The 26,631-nt window shown below is 43.6% G+C and overlaps 1 protein-coding gene across 1 annotated transcript in view; it reads left to right on the plus strand.

Annotated features, from left to right (window-relative positions):
• The window catches only part of scin (scinderin), a 242,577-nt gene that overhangs the window by 159,807 nt on the left and 56,139 nt on the right, over positions 1 to 26,631 (plus strand). The window contains exons 7-10 of the mRNA XM_085988386.1: positions 8,037 to 8,125; positions 11,152 to 11,367; positions 14,859 to 14,980; positions 23,923 to 24,013. Coding sequence (XP_085844512.1) covers positions 8,037 to 8,125; positions 11,152 to 11,367; positions 14,859 to 14,980; positions 23,923 to 24,013 — 518 coding nt within the window. The remainder of the gene's footprint in view (positions 1 to 8,036; positions 8,126 to 11,151; positions 11,368 to 14,858; positions 14,981 to 23,922; positions 24,014 to 26,631) is intronic.

The raw sequence follows: 26,631 nt of genomic DNA on the forward strand, positions 1-26,631 counted from the left end.
TTCTGAAGTAGTGGTATTTATCTTGATCACTTCTGGCCATTTGGAATGTGCGTCCACCGCAATTAGGAACATGGAGTCCATGAATGGACCAGCAAAGTCAATATGTACGCGTTGCCATGGGGCTGAAGGCCATTCCCATGGGTGTAGCGGTGCGATCGGAGGTGCATTTTGCACTTTTTGGCACCCAGCGCAGCTTTTTGTCAACTCCTCTATCTGTTGGTCAATGCCCGGCCACCATACATAAGCCCTAGCAAGACTTTTCATCTTAACTCCCCCCAGATGACCTTCATGCAGTTCTTTTAGAACTCTTTCCTGTAACTTGGGAGGAATAATCACTCTTGTCCCGTACATCAAAGTACCATGGCAGACGGACAGCTGGTCTCGCCTTGCCGAGAATGCCGGTAACAGAAGATCACCACGTGTTGGCCATCCCTTCACTGTCACCTTGTAAACTCGGGACAGTGTCGGGTCATTCCTGGTTTCTCTTTCAATACTTGCATTGGTGACTGGTAAACACTCGATGATGGTCGAATGAAATAACTCAACAGGGTCAACTTTCATCATCTCTTCTGCTTCAGGTAGTGGCAGGCGCGACAGCCCATCAGCATTGCCATGCTGCTTTGTACCTTTGAATTCTATTTGATATTGATGTGCTCCTAGGAAAAGGGACCATCTCTGGAGTCGCTGTGCTGTCATCACCGAAACGCCCTTCTTAGGGTTAAAAATGGATACCAACGGCTGATGGTCTGTCAGAAGTGTGAATTTTTGGCCCTGCAGGTAATGATTAAACTTCTTCACTCCCCATACAAGGCTGAGAGCCTCCCTATCGATCTGCGCATAGTTGCGCTCAGCGGAGGTCAATGATCTGGATGCAAACGCGACTGGCCTTTCCGTGCCATTTGGCAACTTGTGTGAGAGTACTGCCCCAATACCATATGGAGAAGCATCACAAGCCAACCGAATAGGCAGTGTCGGGTTGAAGTGAGCCAACACTTCCTCTGAGGTGATCAATTCTCTGCTTTTGCGAAATGCCTTCTTACAGTTTTCGCTCCATTCCCATGGTACCCCCTTCTGTAAAAAAGCGTTCAGCGGGTGCAGTACCGTGGATAGATTCGGTAGAAACTTATGGTAATAGTTGATCAATCCCAGAAATGACCTCAACTGAGAGACATTATCCGGAGCGGGAGCCTTTACAACTGCCTCTATCTTGTCAGGAGACTTATGAAGCCCCTCCCGGTCAATGACATGACCACAGTACGAGATCCGCTTCTGAAAGAACTCACATTTCTGCCGATTAACTCTAAGTCCATACTCTTTCAGTCTGTTGAGCACCAGTTCCAAGTTTGCGAGGTGTTCTTCATCACCATCACCTGTAATCAGAATATCGTCCAGGTAACATTGTGTGCCTGGAATTCCCTGTAATACCTGCTCCATGGCCCTCTGCCAAATTGCCGGAGCCGATGCCACTCCAAAAACCAGCCTATTATACCGGTACAAACCTCTATGCGTGTTGATCGTGAGGTACTGGCGTGACTCTTCATCAACCTCCATCTGCAAGTACGCCTGCGCCAGGTCTATCTTGGTGAAGTGTTTCCCGCCAGACAACAAAGCAAAAATATCCTCAATCCGCGGAAGCGGATACTGCACCGTGTGAAGCACCGGATTAACGGTGATCTTGAAATCTCCACAGATGCGAACCTTCCCTGGTTCTCCTGGCTTGTTGCTCAAAGGACGTTTCATAACGGGAACAATGGGCGTAGCCCACTCACTCCAATCTACCTTAGACAGTACACCTGAATGTTCTAGCGCTTCCAGTTCCGCTTCTACAGTAGGTCGTATTGCATAGGGTACCGGTCTGGCTTTGAAAAATTGTGGTTGTGCATGTTCATCAATCTTGATGTTTGCCGTAATTCCTTTCAGTGTTCCCAGTCCTTGCTGGAACACCTCTTTAGCATCACCCAATATTTTGGACAATCGTTTAGGTTTGACATCTGTTTCCCCGGAATCTACTGTTAGCGCTTTTAAGGAGTGCCAGTCCATATTCATTTTCCTAATCCACTCCCGTCCCAGTAGTGGTGGACCTCCTTCAGGTAGCACATATAAGTCCATTACTTGGCTTTCTTCGCCCTTGTGGACCACTTTTACCTCTATCTTTCCGATGGGGTACACTCTTTGCCCCGTGTATGTTTTCAATATAATCTCCGTATCCCGTAGGGGAATATGTTGGAATAACCTTTTGTAATCTTTCTTATTCATGACCGTCAATGCCGATCCAGTGTCCAATTCCATCTTTACTTGGACTCCTGCTATCTGAAGAGTGACCCAAATTGTCTGGAGATCTGCATCCTTACCAACGTTGTGTACTCTTAAGCTACCCAGTTCATTACTGCTAGCGTCTGAATCTGACTTCTGTTCGTTCGAACTGGTCTTTGTCACCTTGTGCACCTTTATGTATTTTCCTTGCGGTGACTTTTTGTTGCTGGTCTTCTTTCCTGACCGGCATACTTTAGCTATGTGGCCAAGCCTGCCACACGTTCTGCATTCTTGGTTTTTAAACCAACACTGGTTCTGATCGTGTGTTGTCTTTCCACAACGATAACATTTTACAGTACTCAAACCCAATTTATTTGTACTGTGTTCCGGTGACCGTAGCTGCATTACTGCCGTGCCTCTCGCTGCGGCTTCATGTGCTGCTGCCATAGTGACCGCTTTCTCAAGCGTCAGCTCATTCTCCTCGAGCAGTCGCTTTTGTGTATCTTCTTTTAATAATCCACACACAAATTTATCTCTTAGCGCGTCTGTTAGTCCCGTTCCAAACTGACAGTACTTTGCTAGCTTACGCAATTCCATTAAATATTCAGCATTGCTTTCATCCTTCAGCTGCCTTCTGCTGTAAAATTTAAATCGTTCCGCTAGCATCAGCGGCGTGGGCTTTAGATGATTTTTCAGGACAGTAACAATCTCCTCGAACGTCTTATCTGCCGGTTCATCTGGTGATAAAAGGTGTTTCAATTGCCCGTATGTCTTCGCACCCATTAAGTTCAATAACGTTAGTGCTTTCTCTGCATCTAGGATTTTATTTCCTTTACAATAATTTTGTATGCATTCTACATACATGGCCCAATCTTCGATGTCGCCATCAAAGGTATCAATGTTCCCATGTTTAGGCATCGTTGCAATTTATTTTATCCCAAGGTGGCGGCTTCCCACTCTTGTCTTCGTCCTCCGCCTACAAAATGGCGGTTTTCCCGCGCTTGGCGGTCTTCACCCACTGGCTGCAATGGCGTTTGGCGTGCCGCTGCTGCTCCCCTTCCCCAGCGGTTAGTAACTCCCCCGACGCTGTCTCCGCTTCACCGTGGCTCCCTCGGGCATTCGCGCTTCCCCGATGTCGCGCCTCGCAGCCCTTCTTGCAGCCCGGTTATTAGCACCGGCTGCGTTTGCCTTCACCGCGGCTCTTGCGCCTTCAGTCGCCCCAGACGCTGCGCCTTTTTGGCCCAAAAGCGGCCCGGCCCTTATCACCAGCCGCGATCGATGTCCCCGCGCTGCGCCTTTCGGCCCGAATGCGGCCTGGCCCTTATCTCCGGTCGCAATCGATCTCACCGCCCTTATTCCTCCGTCTTCCTCCCCCCGTCTGTACAGCCAACGCGGCCGACTTTCTGCTCGCGTCGCTGACCGGCTTACCCACTACCGAGGTAGAAAGAAGATAGCTGACTGCCGCTGATGGAGGCTTCGAGTTCAGGATGTCTTCTGCACTCCGGGTTCTCGATGCCTGCCGCGCGACGTGTCTTCCAGCAGGGTGATGAGGGTGGATGCCTCTCTTCGACGCCCATTCTGTGGACGAAGCCGCCGTGGATATAAACTGCCGCAGGGTAAGAATCGGACTCGTCGCCACTGTTAAGTCTGTGTGTTCCAGTTGTATTAAGATTAATTACTGACACAGACTACAAGAATAAAGTTCAACAGGTCTTTACTAGTTGGAGGTCAGGACTATACTAAATACAATATCACTACACAGTACTTATATACCGGTGGTCACCACCGGTATTACGTATACAGCAGCCAGAGAAAGTAGTACATCTCTTAAGGTGGAACAGGCTTAAGTTTTCTTAAGGTGGAACAGGTTACATACACCACACTTATGGTAGTAGTTTACCAGCCCAAGGAACGACCTCAGTTGTGACACATTTTCCGGTGCTGGAGCCTTGACTACTGCCTCAATCTTCTCTGGGGACTTATGTAACCCCTCTTTATCGATAACGTGGCCACAATACGAGATCTGTTTTCTAAAAAACCCGCATTTGGGGCGGTTAGCTCGGAGCCCATATTCCTGCAATCTAGTGAGCACCTGCTCCAGGTTGGCAAGGTGATCACTGTCATTTTCGCCCGTGACCAGGATGTCATCCAAATAACACTGGGTCCCTGGGAACCCTTGCAGGACTTGTTCCATTGCCCTCTGCCAAATAGCCGGAGCTGATGCTACCCCGAATACCAGCTGGTTGTATTGGTAGAGACCTTTATGGGTGTTGATTGTGAGGTATTTTTTTGATGCTTCTTCTACCTCCATTTGCAGATACGCCTGGGCCAGATCAATCTTAGTGAAGCGTTTCCCTCCAGATAGCGAGGCGAAAATATCTTCAATCCGCGGGAGTGGATATTGTACGGTGTGAAGGACCGGGTTCACTGTTACCTTAAAGTCCCCACAGATGCGAACCTTCCTTGGTTCCCCAGGCGTGCTGCTCAATGACTTTTTCATCACAGGGACGATGGGTGTAGCCCACTCGCTCCAGTCTTCCTTGGACAGTACACCTGAACGTTCCAGACTCTCCAGCTCTGCTTCGACGGCTGGGCGGATCGCATAAGGTACCGGTCTGGCCTTAAAAAATTTTGGGCTTGCGTTTTCTTCAATTTTAATCATCGCTGTCATGCCATTTACTGTTCCGAGTCCTTGCTGGAACACTTCTTTCGCGTCAGTTAGGATCTTTGACGGTCGCCCAGGTGTGACGTCGTCATCCTTTTTTCAGCCACAGTCAGTGCCTGTATGGAATGCCAATCCAGTTGTATTTTCTGGATCCATTCACATCCCAGTAATGGTGGTTCTCCATCTTGCAATACATACAGGTCTAGTTTTGGTGTTTCCTTACCGTTATACATAACGGTCACCCTTATTTTTCCTTTGGGGTAGACTTTTTGCCCCGTGTACGTCTTCAAAATAATTTTTGTGTCTCTCAAGGATATGTGTGAGAATAACTGCTCGTAGTCCCATCGGTTTATGACTGTTAGGGCTGATCCTGTGTCCAATTCCATTTTTACCTGGACTCCTGCTATCTTGAGAGTGACCCAAATGGTTCGGTGATCCTCCGTTTTGACCACATTATGTAGTTTCAGACAACTCAGTTCCCTGCTTTCGGAGTCGTTATCACTCTTTTGTTCATCTGAACTATTCTCCGTCATCTTATGTACCTTCTTGTACTTTTCTTTGGTAGGTTTCTTATTGCTGGTATTCTTTCCTGACCTGCAGACTCGTGCTATGTGTCCTACTTTTCCACACTGTCTGCACACTTTGTCTTTGAACTAGCAATCTTTCTGGTCATGTGTTGTTCTGCCGCAGTGATAGTGCTTCTCTGTTCTATATGACATTTCGTTTGTGCCATAATCTTGTGGCCTCTGTTGTATCTCTGCAGCGCCCTGTGCTGCTGCTTCATATGATACCGCAATGCTGAAAGCCTTTTCCAGCATAAGGTCCTTTTGAGATAAAAGACGTTTCTGGGTTCCTTCACTTTGAAGCCCACACACAAACTTGTCCCTTAAGGTATCTGCCAGTCCCGCTCCAAACTGGCAGTGTTTCGATAGTTTGCGCAGTTCTGTTAACTAATCAGCATTGCTTTCATCCTTATGCTGGTTCCGTTTGTGAAACTTGAATCTTTCTGCTATCAGCAGCGGTGTGGGGTTTAAATGTTCCTTTAGTATCATTACTATGTCTTCAAAACTCTTTTCCATTGGCTTCGTTGGGGTTACCAGATTTCGTAATAACCCATACGTCTTTGCACCCATTAAATTTAACAATACCAACGCTTTCTTGTCATCTGACACCTCATTTGCCTTGCAGTACACCTCTATTCGTTCGACATATGAAATCCAATCTTCGACTTCATTATCAAATGCGGTGATACTGCCACTCTTCGGCATTTTGGGTGTGGTTTAAAATGGCATCTCCCAATGGCTTAAAATGGCGTCTCCCACGCTTTCCTTCCTCCCCCGCTGCTGCCAACGCTGCTCCCGGCGGTTCTCGTGGCAATGGCGGCGCCCTGTAGGTTTCGCGCGCTTCTCCTGCGCTGCTGCCAATGCCGCTCTTGGCGGTCCTCGTGGCAATGGCGGCGCCTCGCGGGTTTCTGCACGTCTCTCCCTCTCTTCGACACTGCTCGGCCCCTGAACACCGGCTGCGCCCTGTGCGCTCTGCCCTCTCTCTCCCCCATCGACGCTGCTCGGCCCTTTGCTGTGCCACTCGGTCGGGCTCTAGCCCGCCGCTGTCCGGGAAGGGTCTGCGCACTACCTGTTGCCAGCCCGTTTCGCTGGACCACCTCGACTGGAAAGCCAAGCCTGGCTCTCGACAGCCTCCCCCGCAATTCTTGAGTCTCTGCTGGATGACTGGGCGGTTGCCCGTGGTCGACGCCCAAGTCTCTGGTCTTGACCTCCAATCCACTGATCTCCAGGAACGAATTCCCGGGAGGTGATGCAGAGTTGCAGATAGGTTCGAACCTGCCTCGTCGCCAATGTTGCGTCTGTGTATAATAAGATACAGACTGCAGAGAATGGTACAACAGGTGTTTACTCAACGTGTCTCACACTGCAACTGGTCTGTACAGATTACTACTCAGTGCTATATACAGGTGTGGTCACTGCCGGTACTACAGTATACATGAGCTGTAAAACATAGTTCCCCCCCTTAAAGGTATATACATTACAGAGGCGGGACTACAACTTTTGGGGTTGTAGTCCTGCCTCCATTGAGTTCTAGCCAACCCATGCGATTTAGACTTGATTGACCTAGTTGAGCCCGCCCAGCGGGCTCAGCAGGCCAATTAAGGGCCACCCGGCAACAGGTGACGTCACAGATTGATATTTCATCTGTCAAGACCTTTTGACAGATGAAATATCAGCGTTCAACAGCTGTTTGAAGCTGTCAAACACTGACAATCTGTACTCCAGGTTAATTCCTTCCTCTCAGGATGATTTAGAGATCTCCCCGGAACAGAAAGCAGAGGCTGCAGATTTTGACAGCTGGCGGCCATTCTGCTTTCTGTGCCGGTGAGATGAGGGACTCCTGAGACCTGAAGGAAGGAAGGCTGTAAAAGTAAGTAAAGGTTAGTAGAACTTTTTTAAACACTTTACAGAGACCAAACACACTTACCTCTGCGCTCATGCACCCATCACTCACCTGAACACCGGACATCTCGACCCCTCCAAGCCCTTCATCCCGATGGCCTGCTTCGCTAACTTGGCATGGTTTGGAGCCATCGGGAATCCCACATTTCAACAATGAAAATAGGGATTAGGCTAAAAACTGTCTGTTAACTACCTGTTAACAGGCAGTTAATTGGCACTAATCCCCTTCCCGCCTTGGGGAGGCGGATTCCAGTGCGGGGCCGGGTACTCGCCTCCTTTGAAACTGGTATGGAGGCGGGTTGGGGGCGGGATTGGGTTGGGACCCCCGATTTCAGGATTTTAAACCCCCACACGCCTCCAATCCCGACTCCACGCCCCAATGAAAATTCAGCCCCTAGCCTCTGTTCGCTGTTTACCAGACAATTACTGCAGTTGAAATTTGAAGCAGGTCTGTAATGTGACTGAAGGTAAGAAATATCAGAATAAGGATACAACATTAAAGTGTTGGTAAGTATTAAAATTATTTAAATAATGCATTCATGAGTCAATTTAATATTAAAATGCAAATAAAACAAATGCAAATTTACATGAGCCTTGCTAATCATGGCTTTTCACTCTTGCTGATTTAAATAAGAAAATATTCTGATGTTTAGGTAAAAATGCGAACCCAGAGGAGAGAAAGGCAGCTATGAAGACTGCTGAGGGATTCATAAAAAAAATGGGCTACCCTTCCAATAGTCAGGTAAGATATTTTCAAATGTGACTGAGCTATTTCATTAAATAAGTTTGCTTAAGGGACAGAATATGCTACTAGTAGTGCTTGGGATACTTTTATTGTTTGCTTGACAACAATCAATGATACGACTCAGTTGAACCTCATCATTGTGAAAGTATCCTTCCATTGTTTACCTTGTAATGAAAAGGACAGACAGCTGTTCTAGCTCTTCACCTTCCTCACAATGAAGACTTTGCCCGTTTAATATAATTTCAGCTAAAATAAAACTGAAGTTGTAAACTACACAAAACAGAAAATGATCAGATCGCCTTCAGTCAAATCTATTCTGATCAAGTAGACAGGCTGGTGCATATTTGTTTCTGGGATGCAGAATTAATTGCTATCTGTTCACACTTTGAACGAAAGTTAAACCTTTTTTTCCTCACCTCATGCAAAAGAAATAAATCCATTGAACAAAATAATACTTGTATTTGTATAAATATATAAGAAAATATGTAATAGCAATTATACTAATATTTTACAATGTCAATTATATGTTTTTAACTTCACAATATAGAATCTGTGTATTTTGTTAGATTATATACAATTTGCTAAAGAGCCTTATTTTGCCAGTAATTTGTCAATGATTTGCTATTCCATTTGGGTTGTAGTGTGCCTACTTAGTAAATACCAAATCATATGTTCTGATGCAGATAAACTATGATTCTCCATTTATTTAGCAAATGAGGAGTAGAGTGGGTGGCACAATGGGTCAAAACACTGAAGTAAATCTTCAGAGACCCAGCACAGAGTCTTGCTGGACGGGAGCACAGGTTGGAGAATCGGGCACAGATTTCAGTGACCCTAATTTGCAGCACTCCCAATTTTCTGGACCAGATAATCAGGAGTGCTGCAATTCAGGTCCAGTGACCTCCGTGTCTGGTTCCCTGATCTGCGCTCCCTCTGATTGAGACCTGGCTTTGATTCCAACTCATAATGTTAGCTTGAGGGTATCCGCATCCTGCCAGTTGTGAGGGTTCGAGTGGGTTTGGGACTACAGGGCAAAATTCTCCATAATTTGGCACAAGTTGATACTAAATTAGGATACTCACTCAGGTCACAAGGTTAACATAATGTAAGAAAAGGGACAATGCCACACTGGCACAATAGGCAGTACAGGAAACTTTCTGGTATCCGGCACTGATGGGACCGAGCTGGTGCCGTCCCATCAAAACTGCCGTCGAAATCAGCGCTAATGTTAAAACATACGGAGCTTCTGAGATCCGTGTGAAGCAACAAACCCTGTTGCTTAGCAACAGCTTCAAAACAGTCGGCGTAGCTTGCGAGCGTCTCTGTAGCTAAGCAACAGCTTCAGCTAGATCTTGCAGAGCCACGACAACAGAAAAAAAGCAACGAAAAGAAAAAAATCTTATCTGAACCGACTACTGAATTTTGCCGGTGGATAGAGCTTTAACCTCCGGATAAAAGAAAGTTTCCTGTAGTCCTCTGTAGCTGAGGCTGATACATAGGGGGAAAAATTCAGTTGCTTGCGCCGCCCGTTAGCGCCTTAAGAGGGCGCCAATTGGGGCGCAAAGCAACTAGAGGCCGGCTGCAGCGATGCTTGTGACGCTCGTGAAATTAACTAGACATATTGCGGTGGCGCTAAACACTTCCGCTATGATCTCCTGCACCAGCAAATTGTGACGTCATTCGAGTGCGCATCACCCCGTTAGCGCCCCAGACCGGATATTGAGTGGCACTTCCTGCCGTACCGCCTGCCGCTAGCAACGACAGGTTGAGGGGAGCGTTATGCTGTCAGAAAGGGATTGGGGGAGCACTATTTAAAGGCGACCGCTTCCTGCCTTTTTTTGTTGGTGACATTTTTGCACCACGCAGACTGAGAGAGAGAGAGAGAGAGAGACTTCTGGAGAGATTCAACGCTATGTGAAGGAGTTTTGGGAACTGAGCAGCACTTTGCAGGTTTATTTTTATTTGCCCTTCCTTGCTTCACCAGCACTCTGAGGTAACACCTCACTCCTCGGCGTTTGTGCCTTAAGACAGGTGTGAAGCGCCTGATTTAGCTCTCCAATCACCTCCAGGGGCAATAAAAGCCAAGTTTGCTGCCGGAGGCGGTAACTAGCACCAGGCGCTGAACTTTGCGCACGGCCGATAACGGCGCCCCAAATGGGGCGATACCGAATTTTTCCCCCATAGTGTTGGAGCAGATTACAGGAAGCCTTACTCTGCATTTAACCATGCTGTCTGTATCTGATGTGGGATTGCTTTATGATTACATTGGATGGCAACAGTGAAAAAATGTTCCATTCCCTGTGAACACAGAAGTTATCCATAATATATAATTACTTTTTTTTAAGAACAATTCAATGTTTAGTCACCAGATATCCAGCAGACTTCTTAATAACTGTAAGCTATTTATAGCAGTATTGTCTCTGCACAGCTGATGTGTCTAATATGTCCATTGGCCATTGTATTTGGATAAATCATGTATGGCAGGTGTATTAGTAATGCAGTAATAGTTATATAATGCATACCATCTAATACAATACATTTAATACAGGAAACCTGGAGATTGGGGTCAGATCATGAAGGCCCCTTGAGTAAGATTGGGTCATGGAGGCCTGGAGAAATTTGGTTGCACTCAAAACACCAAGAGCATTAATGCATGTTAGCTTGTCTGAACAAACCATTACTAATGCCCCAACAAACCTATGAATCTTATACACATGTTAATGTGTTTGGTTTGGGCAGATGCTATTGCTAGTTTATCAGCATTTTATGTTTGGTTTATCCAATTGTCCAGATTAACTGTGCCCACTATAAGTGGAGTACACTGTACCTGCTTACATTTGAGTACATGTGTATCTTTTAGCTGCTATGTGGAGAGCGACAATCAAAAGAGGCAACAGCAAAATGGTTACTTGAAAATCAGACATATTGAGAACCTGCAAAGAAAATAGGGTCTGTAGAATTTCTGTTACCACTGTATATTAGATTGTTACGGCAGGAAATTAAAGCTTTGCTTCTCACTGCAGATACAAGTTCTTCCTGAAGGAGGAGAAACTCCAACCTTCAAACAGTTCTTTAAGAATTGGAAAGACATAAATCAAAGCGAGGGATTCGGAAAAGTGTATGTCACTGAATCAATTGCAAAAATCAAGCAGATTAAATTTGATGCCTCAAAACTGCACAGCTGCCCTCAGATGGCTGCAAAGCATAACATGGTGGATGATGGTTCAGGAACAACAGAGGTAACTCACAATCGTTGTGCGAAACAGAGAAAATGAAAATGTATGTGATGACAGTCTATAATAAAATGGCTGTGCCATGAGAAAATTGGTTCATAATGGTCTGAGAAGCTACACTGTAACACTACCGTTCACTTTCAGAGAATTCCGATTAAGTACAATCCTAAGATATTTGATGGAAACTCCCATACTTTCTTTTCAATTTTTCCCCTTGTCCTACCTCCCCGAAAGTGGTGACTCGTACTGCCTTACCCTTCCACGGAGCTGAAAACTCTTCAGTATCTGATTCAATTGGCTGTTCTTCATCACCATCCGTGAGTGTTGATTGGCTATTTGATCATGTGACCATCACAATCAAACCTGAATTTTTGCTTATCTGGAGTCCACATATATGTATTTCCAACAGGATTGCTGGATTATGATTGGGACTGAAAACCTTGGATGATTTGTCCTCTCTCTTGTCTGGGTATAATGAGACCATCTGCAGCTACCACCATCCCAACTAGCATCATAGGGTCAAATCCACAAACCTCATGAGCCATACACTTTCTCAGATGGCAGATAGTGGAGACCAGAAGGAACCAGACGTGCTGTCAGTAAGTGCTATTTCATCATGACATGGTCCTTACTGATTAGCTGACCCAATGTTGTGTTGGACCAATCCATACTGCAGGTTATCTTAAACATAAACTACTGGTGACTATTTTGATAAGTTAGATTGAAGTGTGGAAATGAAAACAGAGGTGTGTTAACCCCCCCCCCTCCTCCACCACCACCCCCCCTTTTCCTTTTTGCTCTAACTTTAGTTTTGATAAAATTCCCTGTTAAAACACAAATCCCTGTTATCTAGAAGCACTATGCTCCATGCATGTATAAAGACTTTTTCCTTGTTTGCCATTTTATATATATGGAAAGAGACAAAATGGCTCTGTGTTAAACAACAAGCCTTGTGTGTTGAAAGTACATTATCATGATCCAGGTCTTGCTTTTATGCAATTTGTGTCCTTTTTAGATTATTGAGCCTTTTCTTCTGGAAGAGTGTCACCAGAGGTAATCCTGTAATGTTGGAAGCAGTTTAGTATTGTGCTAGTTCCAGTTAGTACTGAATATGTGCCTCAGCAGCAGTGAACTAAGAAAACATGAAATTTGTGCACGCACAGTCACTCTGAAATCATGATCGTAACTTTGTGAATCTCAGGCACGCATAAATAAAGTTACAGTGCCTTTATGGATCTTGTGGCAGATATTCCCCTATGTTGGGAGTGGGTCCTTCCAGGCTAGCATTGCTAAAACTTCAATTTCTGACCTTTGTGTGTGGGTTGAGTAGACCGCCTGCAAAATGACAACCCAATGGCAAATTCCACCAGCCCGAACTGTTCTTTTTGCATCCCTGTCATTTTTGGTCAGAGGAATCCTCTTTCTGAGAGACGTTTGTTGCTACTGATGCCAAGAACAGCAGCAAGGTAAGTAACAGGGGGTGGGGCGTGCAATTTCAGAGGATGGGAGCCCAGGGTGGCAGCAGCCCAGTTTATTTTTGTGGGCCCAGAGGACTACTCCTGCACCTCTGTGGCCCACAAAAATAATTCAATACTTAACTTTGCTCGGACTCTTCGGTTCCATCATCCATGGAATTGATCGAAGCCTGCACAGTGCAAGTTCAGACCAAAATGGCAATTGGGGTTCTATTTATTTCATAGGACCCCGATTTCCATATTAAAAGGGACCATTACCTGAAACGGGCAGGCACTTTGGACACCCAATGGTAGGTCGCTTTCAAAATTGTGCTGGCCGCATTGCAGGTTCAACGAGGCGGTAAGGCTACCCATCTCATTCTGAGCCTGTTACCACCCCATTAACACTAAGGGAAGGCAGTGAAAATCAACCCTTCTGGGTTAAATACAGTGATGTCTCTGATGCCGCTCCTGTCATTAGAAACAACTCTGTGGTATAAAAGGAGCATAACTAGAATAGCATAAAATCACTTATATAATCAAAAATGTTACTACATCATTATCAATCAATAATGACTGATGATCAGTCACCTCTGTGATGCTTGTGTGATTTATGTTTATCACAATTAGAAGGTCATTAGCTATAATTAAGTTGTAGTTAGAGCAATTAATGATTTTGGCTTTCTGTATTGGGTTGATGGCCTTATGATGATAATGAACCTCAGTGACAAAGAATGGTGATCAGAAGCACAACGTTGAGAGGGAGTCTTGGCTTAGTTCTTCAAGGACTCTTGTCAGTGTCACTCTGTGATCTGTTGCTAAGGGGTGCATGATAATGGCCTGAGTTGACTCTCACTGTAATTCTCCCTTCTGCTTTATGGGAAAGTGTTTTATGGGTTCTGCTCAGCAAGAGAATAGGAATGTACAGCACCAAAGGAGACCATTGCAATCCATCTGTTTGGTACCAAGTCAAATACTTTGCAAAGAAACAAACAAAGAACTTGCAGATATACAGAGCCTTTTACGCCCTCAGGACATCCCAACGTGCTTTGCAGCCAATGGAGTACTTTTTTTGCTGTGTAGTCGCTATTATAATATAGATAATCATGGCAGCCAAATTACACAGCAAGGTCCCACAAATAGCAATGAGCTAAATAAACAGATTATTTGTTTCACTGATATTGTTTGAGGGACAAATGTTCTCCATGACACCAGGAAAACTCCCCTGCTCTTCAAATGTTGCCCAGGGAATCTTTTACATCCACCTAAGAGGGCAGATGGGACTTCAGTTTAATGTCTTATCCAAGAGGTGGCACTTCTGACAACACAGCATTCCCTCAGTGATGTATTGAAGGAAAATTAGGCGGGTGTAAAGGCTGATCGCCAACTCGCTGCAGCCTGTTTCCCGCCTGGTGGGAGCAGTTAAAATCAACCCCAAAGTCTTTTTGTACTATTTTTTGCAATTCATTGTTTTCTTGGTACATGGCAACAGTGACTGCAATTCAGAAGTAATTCATTATATGTGAAGCGCTTTGGAACATGGTACAGTGTATATAAATGCAAGTTTTCATTTTTTAAATTCTATACAGCAAAATCACAACTCATTCAGCATAGCGTAGCTCCTTCACCAACATCCTTCACCAGCTCTTTGATACTACTGTGACTGTAGTACATATGGGCAATTCCTCGGTGGAGACTGTTATATCATTCTTTATACATACAGATTGGGATAAATCATTTATACCTGGTGTGCATATCAATCTTAGATCAATCTTATCCCCTATTCATCTTTTAAGATGAATTGTCTCACCACAGCAGAGAGTAGGTCAAGCTCACTTGTGTCAGTTTATGGGGGAGGCCTCAGGCAGGCTTTTCACCATGCTGTCGGGCTATACCATTCTTGCTTGTCTTTTTAAGAAATTTGAATAAAATAATGCAGACTATTTAAAGCTGCATGCTGCCTTTTATTGCACTTGTTAATGTGCATTTGAATGGATATATTTTAAAACTTTAATGCCAGTCATTCTTTTTCTGCTGTTCTAGATTTGGCGAGTTGAGAGCACTGGGCGGATTCCTGTCGACCGTAGTACATATGGGCAATTCTTCGGTGGAGACTGTTACATCATTCTTTATACATACAGATTGGGACAGATCATTTATACCTGGTGCGTATATCAAATCTTACATCATTCTTATCCCCTATTTTTGTAAGCTTGATTTAACAAGATTCACACACTGTTGCGCTGCCTCAGAGAAGAGGCCAAGTTGGTCTGGATAATTGTCTATGGCAACTATTGGTGTAAATCTATTGATCTGCAATGAAAGGTAGTGGGAATGGAGGGCTATCAGATTTCCTTTTTTTGAGATAAATTATCTCACCACAGCAGGGAGTAGGTCAACCTCACTCGTGTCAGTTTGTGGGGAAGGCCTCAGGCAGGCTTTTCATCATGCTGTCGGGCTATACCATTCTTGCTTGCCTTTTTAAGAAATTTGAATAAAATAATGCAGTGTATTTATTGGGCATTTCCCACTGAAACATCACAAAAGTTAATGTACATGGTCACAACAACAACAACAACAACTTGCATTTATATAGTGCCTTTAAAATAGTAAAATGTCCCAAGGCGCTTCACAGGAGCATTATCAAACAAAATTTGACACTGAGCCACATAAGGAGATATTAGGGCAGATGACCAAAAGCTTGGGTCAAAGAGGTAGGTGTTAAGGAGTGTCTTAAAGGAGGAGAGACAGGTGGTGAGCTTTTTGGAGGGAATTCCAGAGCTTAGGGCCCAGGCAGCTGAAGACATGGCTGCCAATGGTGCAGCAATTAAAATTGGGGATGTGCAATAGGCCATAATTGGAGGAGTGCAGATATCTTGGAGGGTTGTAGGGCTGGAGGGAATAGGAATGGGTAGATTTTAACTATCCAGAGGCCGACCGGTGGAGTGTGCCAGTCGAACCCCCAATATTGCCAACGTCCATTTTGAGGGCCAGGCCAGGTCATACAGCTGGCGGAACGCGAGTGCCAAATGGGCGGCCCGCTGCAGCTCAGCACATTATCAGGCACATTATCAGGTGTCCTAGGGTCCACCCCAGCCAGCGTCAAGATAGGTCCGGGGTGGGGGGTATTCGCGGAGAGGGGAAACTCATTATTTTTGTGGAATGCAGAGGACCTCTCCTACTTCTCCAGGCTCCACAAAAATAATTAAAACTTATCTTTTTGGCTCCTCTTCGGTTCAGCCACATGCTCTGCCCAGTTGTGTCCCAAAATGGCCTTTGGGGCCTATGTACATCAGAGGACCACAATTTGCATAGTATAAAGGCCTACCTGATGCATCAGGCAGCTGCTCCAACCGCCCATTGGTAGGCCCTTCCGAAGATGGCGTGGGCCAGATTGGGAGCGGGTATTGGTCAGTGAGCTTTTCCCACCATTTTAGGGTGCTACCGCCATGTTTCCGCCCAGTGGCGCCAGTAAAAATCTCCCTCTAAATCGTTGGTTGTATGCTATCAAGAGAAGGAAAGGAATCATTTGCTTATAGATTCGGATAAGATTCTTTGAACTGTTTCGCTGAATGATGGTACATTTATATTACTGTAAATGGGACAACCTGAAAACCCTATTACAGGAAAATAAAGTTATTACAAGTCATATTGCATCAGCATCAGTAAATTAAAACTGCCAATAAACTGTCACATTGAAAGGCATGAAAACATTGGGCTGTCAGAGCCCGGTGTTATACAGCTGTGCTATTGATGTTTAATTTAAGTAGGACTGCAGCAATATTTTTCTTTGAAAGTGGAGCACTGTTACTGACTGGAGGCTTGGCTCCTCTGGGAATGTTGTTGACAGGTTCTCACAGCAAAATACAGATTATAGGCACATGATTAACAAAGGCAGAAGATAAGTTCAATGTATAACACGGCCCAAGAATAACAAGTGCAAATATAAAGAATGCAACTATTCCAAATGAAAGTTAAATTAACAAGCAGCAAAATACTCTGTGACATAACAGTACCACAATCTAAAGAGGGGAAAAAGAGAACACTGAAATTTTAAAAATGAAAATGCTAGAAAAGATTTTCAGGTCGGTTGACACCTGAAAGAAAAAGGCAGATTAATGTCAGTGCTCGTGTAGTTCAATGAAATTCAGAAACGAGAAGTCTCTTATATGAGCAAATGTTTTTATTCAATGAAAATTGCTTTTATAGGAAATACTTTGTAGATATGTTCCTATTCATATAATCTATTTCAGTTGTTTTATATTTCCTATTCATTTGTGCTGACAGCGTGCTAAAGGTATTTGGCTCAGAAGATGACTCAATTGGGAAACAGTGCAGAACTGAGCTGTACAGACGACAAACACTCGATTTCTGGCCTGTGCTGGGTTAGCTGAGTTTAGCCAGGCTAAGGGTAGAGGTGATATAATTTGTCTTACTGATCCTAGGCTAGGAAGGGGAAAATTTAACTCAGGATTCCACTCTGGATATTCCTGCTGGAAAGTGTGCGTGATGAGTGAAGACAGGATCAGGCTCAGATTTGACTGCCTCAAGGTTGAAAAGCCTCTTAGTACTCACACGTGAAGAACGATTATTTGAGTGAAGTGCAAGTGGACAGCCAATGCCCATGGAACGGCATGTCAAAAAATAGGTCAGTGTCTTCAGGAAAGGAGAGAAAATTGAAGGAAAATAAAAAAATAAAGGGGGAGTTTTAAGCCGGGCCTCATTTGCATGCCATCCGCCAGCTGTCTACCCATAGCGGGCAGAACGAATCGGCTAGGCAGTTGTCGTAAGTTGAAGAACGGGCTGCATGGTGGCTGCCCGCCGGCACTCAGGTAAGTTGCGGGGGCGGGAGTTGGCAAAATGTTGTGGTGGGAAGAGGCATTAGAGGCCCGGACTTTATTAGTGGGACCCAGAGGAGCAATCCTGACCCCACAAAGGAAAGTTTACCACTGACCTTACTGTAGACCAGGTTTCATTGAGTCAGGTGGCCATGGCAGGCGCACCACTCAGTCGGCACTTGAAATGTACATCATAGGATCCTGATTTGCATAAATGTATGACTAGGTGGGCATATCAGCCACCCGAAAAAATCTCGCTTTGAAATTGCCGCAGAGCGGGAGTCAAGCAAGGAGATTTAAAATTTCCCCTTAGGTGTCAGCTCTGTGGACCGTGCTAGGTAGTGTAGCAATACAGGATGCCAATTTGATGTGATGTAATACACTATTTATAATTCAGCTATGAATCTCTATAATTCATACAATTACAGAAAAGTTGACTTAAACTAAACCATCTATTTTATGGGTTTTCATAAGTCAGTGGCAGAAGGTTGCAGCTTCCATTTTTGGCACTGTAAAATGCGACAGCCTGGTTATAATGGGTTTTGTCAGTTCTAAGTGAGGCTACCAGATGGAATGCTTCTTCCTTGGGGCAAGAAGACTCTGACATTGTCTGTCATGCCCACTACAAGTGATCTTGTGACAGAGAGTGGAGATATGAGCAGTGTGGACCACTTTGAACATTGACCTCCACCATACCCCACAGCACTTAACTGAAGAAAGCAGCTTGGAATGGAAATTTAAAAAAACATGTGCAGGGGCAAAAAAATAGAAACAACATTCAGCACAGAATTTGCTGCTTTTCATAAAACAGTGTAAAAGATTCCCAAATAAATAAAAATGGAAACAAATGATAAGAATGAGTTTGTACAAAGGAAAGGGCGAAAGTGAAGGGTTTCCAGTTTAGTTTTGTCTTTTTCTCTCCGCCTTCATATACTGAGGGGGAGAAAAGTATATTAATTTAACAGGCGTCTTCAAACCTTTGGGCAAACCGTATTAAATTTAAAGTCATTAATTATATGGCTCGTTGCACTATATATTAGGTTAAGTACTTTGCCTCAATCATCTGCAATTTTGCTTCTTAAAAATTGGATTCCTACTGCATTAATATTAAGATTGGACATGCTTTTAAGCACCTGTACTAACATGTTTAAAAGATATTTGTAACTGTCTCTATATTCCCCACAGCTCTGATCTAAGGATTCTTATTCTTTATAACAGCTCCATTTAATACACTTTGCAAATTCAATTAAATGTTGAATTTGTTGACAGGATTATGTGACAAATCCAGTACACTTTTTGCTGTTTTTAATAAAATAAGGCATTTTTGACCATACAGCCAGAGTATTCCATTTACCCTAGGATATTATTTTACATGTATAATCCCTGAAATTGCAAAAGTCTGCTTCCAACAGTCTCACTCAATGGGGGTAGGATCTCATCATTTCGAAGCTCTACAGTCTACTTGATTTGATCTGGAATGTTTTTATATGGAACCTGCAGTTATCAGATTCATCAGGGAATGATTCAGAACAGTGCACTTAACACTTGCTAGTCCAGAAACATTTTTCTCTGACTCCCAGGCCTAGAATTTTGGGCATGCAGAGGGCACAAGTTATAATCCCTGCCTCTGAATGGTGAGGCCCGAGGAGCCCCCAATATTGGGCGTTGGGCCTCTCTTTCATGGAGTAGGTGAGCTGTGCAGAATAACAATTAAAATTAACACAGAAATTGAAATGCTAACAAACATCAATGCTGCATGAAAAAGAAACATTTGCAAGCAAATTCATAATCTTCCTTTAACGACTCAAATGGTACAGACCAGATTACAGGCTTCATGCGCCCATAGACAAGCTCCATATTAGAACAGAGTTTTCAATGTGTGTGAAATTCAATGAGGTAAACATGACCTTAATTTTTATGAATAAAGCCATCCAAACATACATAGCATGTGTGTAAGGTATTAATGTAAAGAAGTATTGTGTGAAATCAATGTAAACTGGCTAAATCTGATACGTAAATTCCTGTTCAAATTTATTTTCTTTAATCAGCTGCAGTGTTGTTATACTCTTTGACCTTCCACAAATATCTTTCTCTGTGGATTTTTCAAATAAGGATCATAGAAGGATCACAGAATCTGAGACGATCCTCAAGGTTGTGTAAACGGTCCTTGTGTTATGTACAATTTCCTGGTGAGAGTGTGTGTGCTACCACAGTGCAGGTTTGATTCTCTTTGCAGAACCGAAATGCACTTTAGTTGAGATGTTTCATTCCCAGTGTAATCTCAGCGGGCTGGGCTTTGCGGCTGTCCCATGGCTGTACTTCTGACCCTGGCAGATTTTAGGGAGCTAGGAAAGAGATTAATAAGCAGGACCTCAAAGGTAGTAATCTCCGGATTACTCCCGGTGCCATGCACCAGTGAGTACAGAAAGTGGAGGATAGAGTAGATGAATGCGTGGCTGGAGAGATGGTGCAGGAGGGAGGGCTTTAGATTCCTGAGACATCGGGGCCGGCTCTGGCGGAGGTGGGGCCTGTACAAACTGGACGGGTTGCACCTCAACAGGGCCGTGACCAATATCCTCATGGGGGGTTTTGCTAGTGCTGTTGGGGAGGGTTTAAACTAGCCTGGCAGGGGTTGGGAACCGGAGCATAGATTCAGAAGGGAGAGAAGCAAAGCTGGAAATGGAAGGCAGGAAATTAGTAAGTGAGTTTGGAAACCAGAGGAAACAAAGACTAGAAAATAGACAACAAAGGGGTTTGGCAGTGCTTAATAATAGTATATACTTCAATGCAAGGAGTCTGGTGAATAAGGAAGGTGAGCTGAGGGCACCAATAGATGTGGAAATATGATAGCATAGCTATTACTGAAGCATGGCTATAAGGGCAGGAATAGCAGCTGAACATTCCTGGTTACAGGGTTTTCAGACAAGATAGAGAGGGGGATAAAAAAGGAGGGGGTCACAATATTGGTTAAAGAAACAATTACAGCTTTGAGGAGGGATGATATGTTAGAAGAATCATCAAATGAGCCCATATGGGTTGAACTGAAAAACAAAAAAGGTGAAATCACACTGCTGGGAGTGTACTATAGATCCCAAATAGTCAGAGGGAGATAGAAGAGCAAATATGTAGGCAAATTTCTGAGAAGTGCAAAAAAAATACGACAGTAATAGGAGATGATTTCAACTACCCGAATATTAACTGGAATAGAATCAGTGTAAAGGTATAGAGGATGCAGAATTCTTAAAATGCATTCAGGAGAACTTTTTAGCCCATATGTAGCAAGTTCAACAAGAGGGGGGGGCGGTGGTTGTGGACTTAGTTTCAGGGAATGAAGCTGGGCAGGTGGAAGGGGTATCAGTGGGAGAGCATTTTGGTGGCAGTGATCATAATTCAGTTCGATTTAGTGTAGTTATGGAAAAGGACAAAGGTAGACCAGGTGTAAAAGTTCTCGATTGGGGAAAGGCCACTTTTACTAAGCTGAGATGTGATTTAGCATAAGTGGATGGAAACAGCTACTTGAAGGTAAATCAGTGTTAGAGCAGTGGGAGGCATTCAAGGAGGAGATCGTGAGGGTTCAGAGCAAATATGTTCCCACAAAGAAAAAGGGTGGGACTCCCAAATCTAGAGCCCCCTGGATGTCAAGGGGCATACAGGATAGGAAAAGGCAAAAAAGGGACGCTTGTGTCAGATACCGAGAGCTAAATACTGCAGAAAGCCGAGAGGAGTATAGAAAGTGCAGGGGTGAAATTAGAATGGAAATTAGGAAAGCAAAGAGAGGGCATGAAATATTGCAAATAAAATCAAGGAAAACCCAAAGATGTTTTTATAAATACATAAAGAGCAAGAGGATAACTGTAGAAAGAGTAGGGCCTATTAGAGACCAAAACTGCACACAGTACTCCAGGTGTCGTCTCACCAAGGCCCAATAATTGCAGTAGGACGTCTTTACTCTTATACTCCAATCCCTTTGTAATAAAGGCTAATATACCATTTGCTTTCCTAATTGCTTGCTGTACTTGCATGTTAACTTTCAGTTCCAGTTCCACGTTTCCATGTTCCAGTTATAGTTCTAAAGTGAAATAAGTGATCAGTGTTAACAAATGTGGTTTATGCCATTGCACCATGGGGTAGAAATTCAGCTTGTGCGGTAGCACAACACAGGCGGTATCGCATCGGCAGCCTGTTACACACACTGCCTGATATTCAGTTCCATTGAAGTCTGCCGGCCAATGTGATACTGCCTGTTTTGCGCTACTGCCCAAGACAAGCTTCTACCCTATGTGTTCATAACTAACTGAGGAAAAGGTTTTACAAAGCACTTTTCCATACAATAGGAACATAGGAACCCAAGTAGGCCATTTAACCCCTCAAGCCTGTTCCCCCATTCAATGAGATCATGTCTGATCTGTAACCTAACTCCATATAACTGCCTCTGGCCCATATCCCTTGATACCTTTGGTTAACAAAAATTGGTCAACAATCAGTGCCCCATTTAATCAAGAACTATTTTTTAAAGGGGCACTTTTACTTTGGAATGTTTAATGCAAAACACTTCAGCAGCGTTTTAAACAAAGATGTGTGTAGAATTACAGGCACTGAGCTGATCTTATCCTCATTTTACTGATCATGCCGGCATCCATCAAGAGAATTGTAAATGTGTTGCAAATTTCCAAGCTGAACCTGCTGCTATTTGGATTTGCCGCAGCAGCCAACAAATTGAGATACAGTGTGATATCCATACTTCTTCATGAAGCAAACACTGAAAAGGAAATCCAGTATATTGTGGATTTTCTAAACATGTTGGGCACACAGTATGTATTCTAAAGTCTTGATTGTTTCCTCCTAATTACATGGCTGCCCAATTCTTTTCAGCACATTCCCATTAATTCTTTATTAGATGATATCATACTTTTACATTTCAATCCACTCTCGTATCTTTACACAGCATTATTGTAGACATGTGTTGTGCTCTTTATGATCAGATGGTTCTGGTATCAGTCGGGAAACATTGCTCACAGCTTCCTTTGAAACGCCAGTGAAATCCAAATTACTGAGAAAGCAATCAATGAAAATAGTGAGTTATTTTATCAGGGGATTTTGATTCCAAAATTACCCATCTTTTGCTGAGAAAGATGACATTATACTGAAGTGAGATCCCACAGTTGTTACTTAGACGTATTTATTTGTTTTGACTGGCAAACTGGAAATGCTGACCGGAATTATTAACTCAATATATCAAAGCTTTCAAGTACAGTAATAGCTTTATTGTACTTTATTTTATAAAATTAATTTTTAAATCTCACAACAAGGCAAAATTCTATTTTATTTCTAACAGCTGTTTTATAAACATGATGAAGACAGATTGAAAGGGATTTAAAGGGGCACTGTCTTCATCACATACTAGCGGCAAATTTTTACTCTGTTCTTCACACCATATGACAAAATGACCTGAATAGAAATGCATCAACGTGTCACTGATAGCAACATGCTATCGAGCAGAAGTACCACTTGTTTTTCTGGCTCTTCTCTTTCTGGGTGTTCTCCCTCCTCAAACAAGGAAAAAGGTTTAGCAGATACTTTTTATCCTGAAGACACTAGAATAAAGTGTGTTTCAGGCTTCAGAATCCCATATTATCTGCAGTGGAGGTCTGTGAAGCACAGCAGTCACTTAGCCCCCATTGCCTCAAGGGAGGACCACAGGGAAATAGTTACAATTTCTACATTTTCTGGGTGATCCTGTGTTACCCGGCTTACCTGCAGCTGGACGGTTAAGCCTGAAAAGACCAATTTTGCTCAGCACTTTTCTCCTTCCCCTCTCTCCCTAAACATTTCCTCGGGTTGTGTGGGCACCAGTAGCTGTTTATATATTGCTGATGTACGGCATCCTGCTCCGTGGGGTCAGTTAATTTGTGTACAGGCACACAAGGGGTAATTTTGACTTTGGGTGATAGCGTAAAATGGGTGCTATTGATTCAGCCACCTATTACACATCTCGACTGATTCTATTGACTTCAATGGAAATTAAAATTGGGAGAGATGTATAACGGATGACTGAATCGATAACACCTGTTTTACACCATCACCCACAGTCAAAATGACCCCCACATTATCTAAGGAGCAGCAATCCAACAGATTGCGTAGGACCACAAATATTGGCCCCACTGACATGTCAAGTGCTGTGTTACTGTTCCCTCCAATTTTTAAAACATTTATATTCAGTCCTCTAATTTGTAAAAAAAAAATAATTAGATCAGCTTGATTTATTTCAGGCAAGGAACCAATGCAACTAAAGATGAAATCACCATGTCGGCATTCCTCACAGTCAATCTGGATCAGTCACTTGGTGGGCACGCTGTTCAAGTAAGTTTCTCGGTTTTTAAGCAAGTATCACAGTTGTGTCACTGGAGGCCCCTGTTGTTACAATGAAGAGTGTTTGTTACCAGATACAAACAAATACAATAGGCTATTTTGCATGCTTGTAAAGCTATGACAGTGGATTTCAAAAATAAATCTGTTTTAAAAATCCCAGGGGTTATTTTGGTGAATGGTTGAAAACAGACGTTAAATAAGTGTTGTGCAAATATGACATGCCTGTTTGAAAGTCTGGTTTTAGCATGCAATTTTGGTCCTAAAATGCTGATTACCATAATTTGAACTTGCCTGGAGGAGCTAAAACAGAGACACCTGCAGGTTAGGCGCAACTTAGACACTAATTAGATGCAAATTTTGTGGAGCAGTATATGTGGGCTCCACTCACCCACTTCCACTGAAGGTGTGGAAGTTCACTGGCTGACACATAGTAGCACATTTCAGGATGGCTCAGGGACCTAGTGAGAGACCGCACAGGTTCTCAGACGCAGCACTGGAGGTCCTGGTGGAGGAGGTCCAGAGGAGGAGGGACGTCCTGTACCTACAGGAGGGAAGAAGTTCACCTCACCCTGCTGTCCCTCCTGTCACTCTCTCCTGCAACAGCTGATGCTGCTTTGCCTGGCCTCATCTCCTCCTCCCATTCCTCTTGCAGACCAAGGGCGACCCCTAGCAAGATGCCGTTGACCAAGCACTCCTTTTCTCCTGGTGATTCCTATAAGGTGTTCAATTAAGGTAGAGTAGCACAGCCCTTACTGAAACTCTCAGAGAATTTCCAGAATAAATGTTAATAGAGTGTTGGTGAAGTCTTGACAAGACGTTCCAGGAAGTCTCCCGATGTATTTCAAAAGTCCTCTTCAAACATCCAGCAGCAAGTAAACAGTAACATGTAATATACCTTTAAGTAGCGTTCAAAATCCTCTGCAATGACTAGTTTACCCCCAATCAGCTGGTCACTGCTGGAGGGCGTTAGGACAAGTGCTATCTACCAAAATTCCGTGCAGCCTCCTTAATAACCTCTAGCAGGCAATTTGACATTTAGTTTAAAGACAACAGTGATGAGCACAAATGGGCCAGTTTCAGCAGTAACCTTTCTTCTACCGTCTGACGAGGAAATCAGCCGCTTACCGATCCTCCGGGCGGCCGTTCCTAGCGCAAGCTTCAACTTCTTTACCAAGATGTCGTCTTGTGCTAAACATGGGCTAAACCTGCGTTTCAGCTTAAGATCCCATCTTGGCCACCTCAGTGGCTCTTTAAAGTATTCAGGGAAAACCGCCCCCCCACCCCATCTTTAACTTTAATGGGGCCATGAAGCTTTAAATAAAAAGGGTAGAGCAGAGCTGATAGTTATAATTTGCAAAACAGGCACTGTAAAATGTAGGTCAGTCTGAGTCTCAGCATAAAGGTCACTAACTACAAACGATTCGTTATATCATAAACATCAGATAAAGTGCAGCAATTATCAGAGAAATAAACTATGATTATCTGATGCTTACATGAATTTATTGCTTTAGTAATAGGTATGTTTGAGATTAGTTCCAGGTTATAATCGAGTTTCCTATATTTGGAGGAAGTTATTAAATATAAATATATAAAAATCAATGTTACTCGTCAAATGGTAGAAGAAAGGTTACTGCTGAAACTGGCCCATCTGTGCTCATCAGTTTGTCTTTAAACTAAATGTCAAATTCCAACAATACACTTCACAAAGGATATTGTGCCTATACATTTCTTATGAAAAGGTTAAAATACAGGCTTCAGCTAAGATGTCATGTTTGGAGCGTTTAAAAATATTTAAAGAAGACATGCCAATATATGTGTGCATCAAAAAAAGGAAATGCATGTATAATGAAAAGATAACTGATTATATAAAAAAGAACTGATGGAATTGCAGGCAAGTCTAAATGTTATCAGGTAAAAATTTTCAAAAACATGCCTCCCACCAGGAGCAGAAATCAGAAATTTGGGCGCTTAAACATAGAAACATAGAAGATAGGAGCAGGAGTAGGCCATTCGGCCCCTCAAGCCTGCTCCGCCATTCAATGAGATCATGGCTGATCATCCAAATTCAGTACCCTGTTCCTGTCTTCTCTCCATATCCCTTGATCCCTTTAGCCTTAAGAAATATATCCAACTCCTTCTTGAATATATTTAATGAATTGGCCTCTACTGCCTTCTTTGGCAGAGAATTCCACAGGTTCACCACTCTTTGGGTGAAGAAATTCCTCCTCATCTCAGTCCTAAATGGCTTACCCCTTATCCTTAGACTGTGACCCCAAGTTCTGGACTCCCCGACCATCGGGAACATCCTTCCAGCATCTAGTCTGTCTAGTCCAGCTTGCGCTGTCCATGATTTTCTGTCCAATAATTTATTATAGTATGTGCTGTCAAGATGCCAGGTTCTGTGCCCGGAATACAATTTTGTAAAATTACTGCTATAATGTATAAAATGTGAGATGTATTCCAGTGAAACATGGGGCTGATTTTAACTCAGTCCGTCAGGTGGAACAGCTGAACTTACTGCCCCATTTACACTCGGATCCTGCTGCCTCCATTTTGTGCAGGGCAACTGCTTAAATCAGACAGGAGCCTTATTAAATTGGACCCAGATT

The sequence above is a fragment of the Somniosus microcephalus genome, chromosome 5, assembly GCF_052327205.1.
Source record: "Somniosus microcephalus isolate GS21.2 chromosome 5, FLI_Smic_1.0, whole genome shotgun sequence".
NCBI lineage: Eukaryota > Metazoa > Chordata > Chondrichthyes > Squaliformes > Somniosidae > Somniosus > Somniosus microcephalus.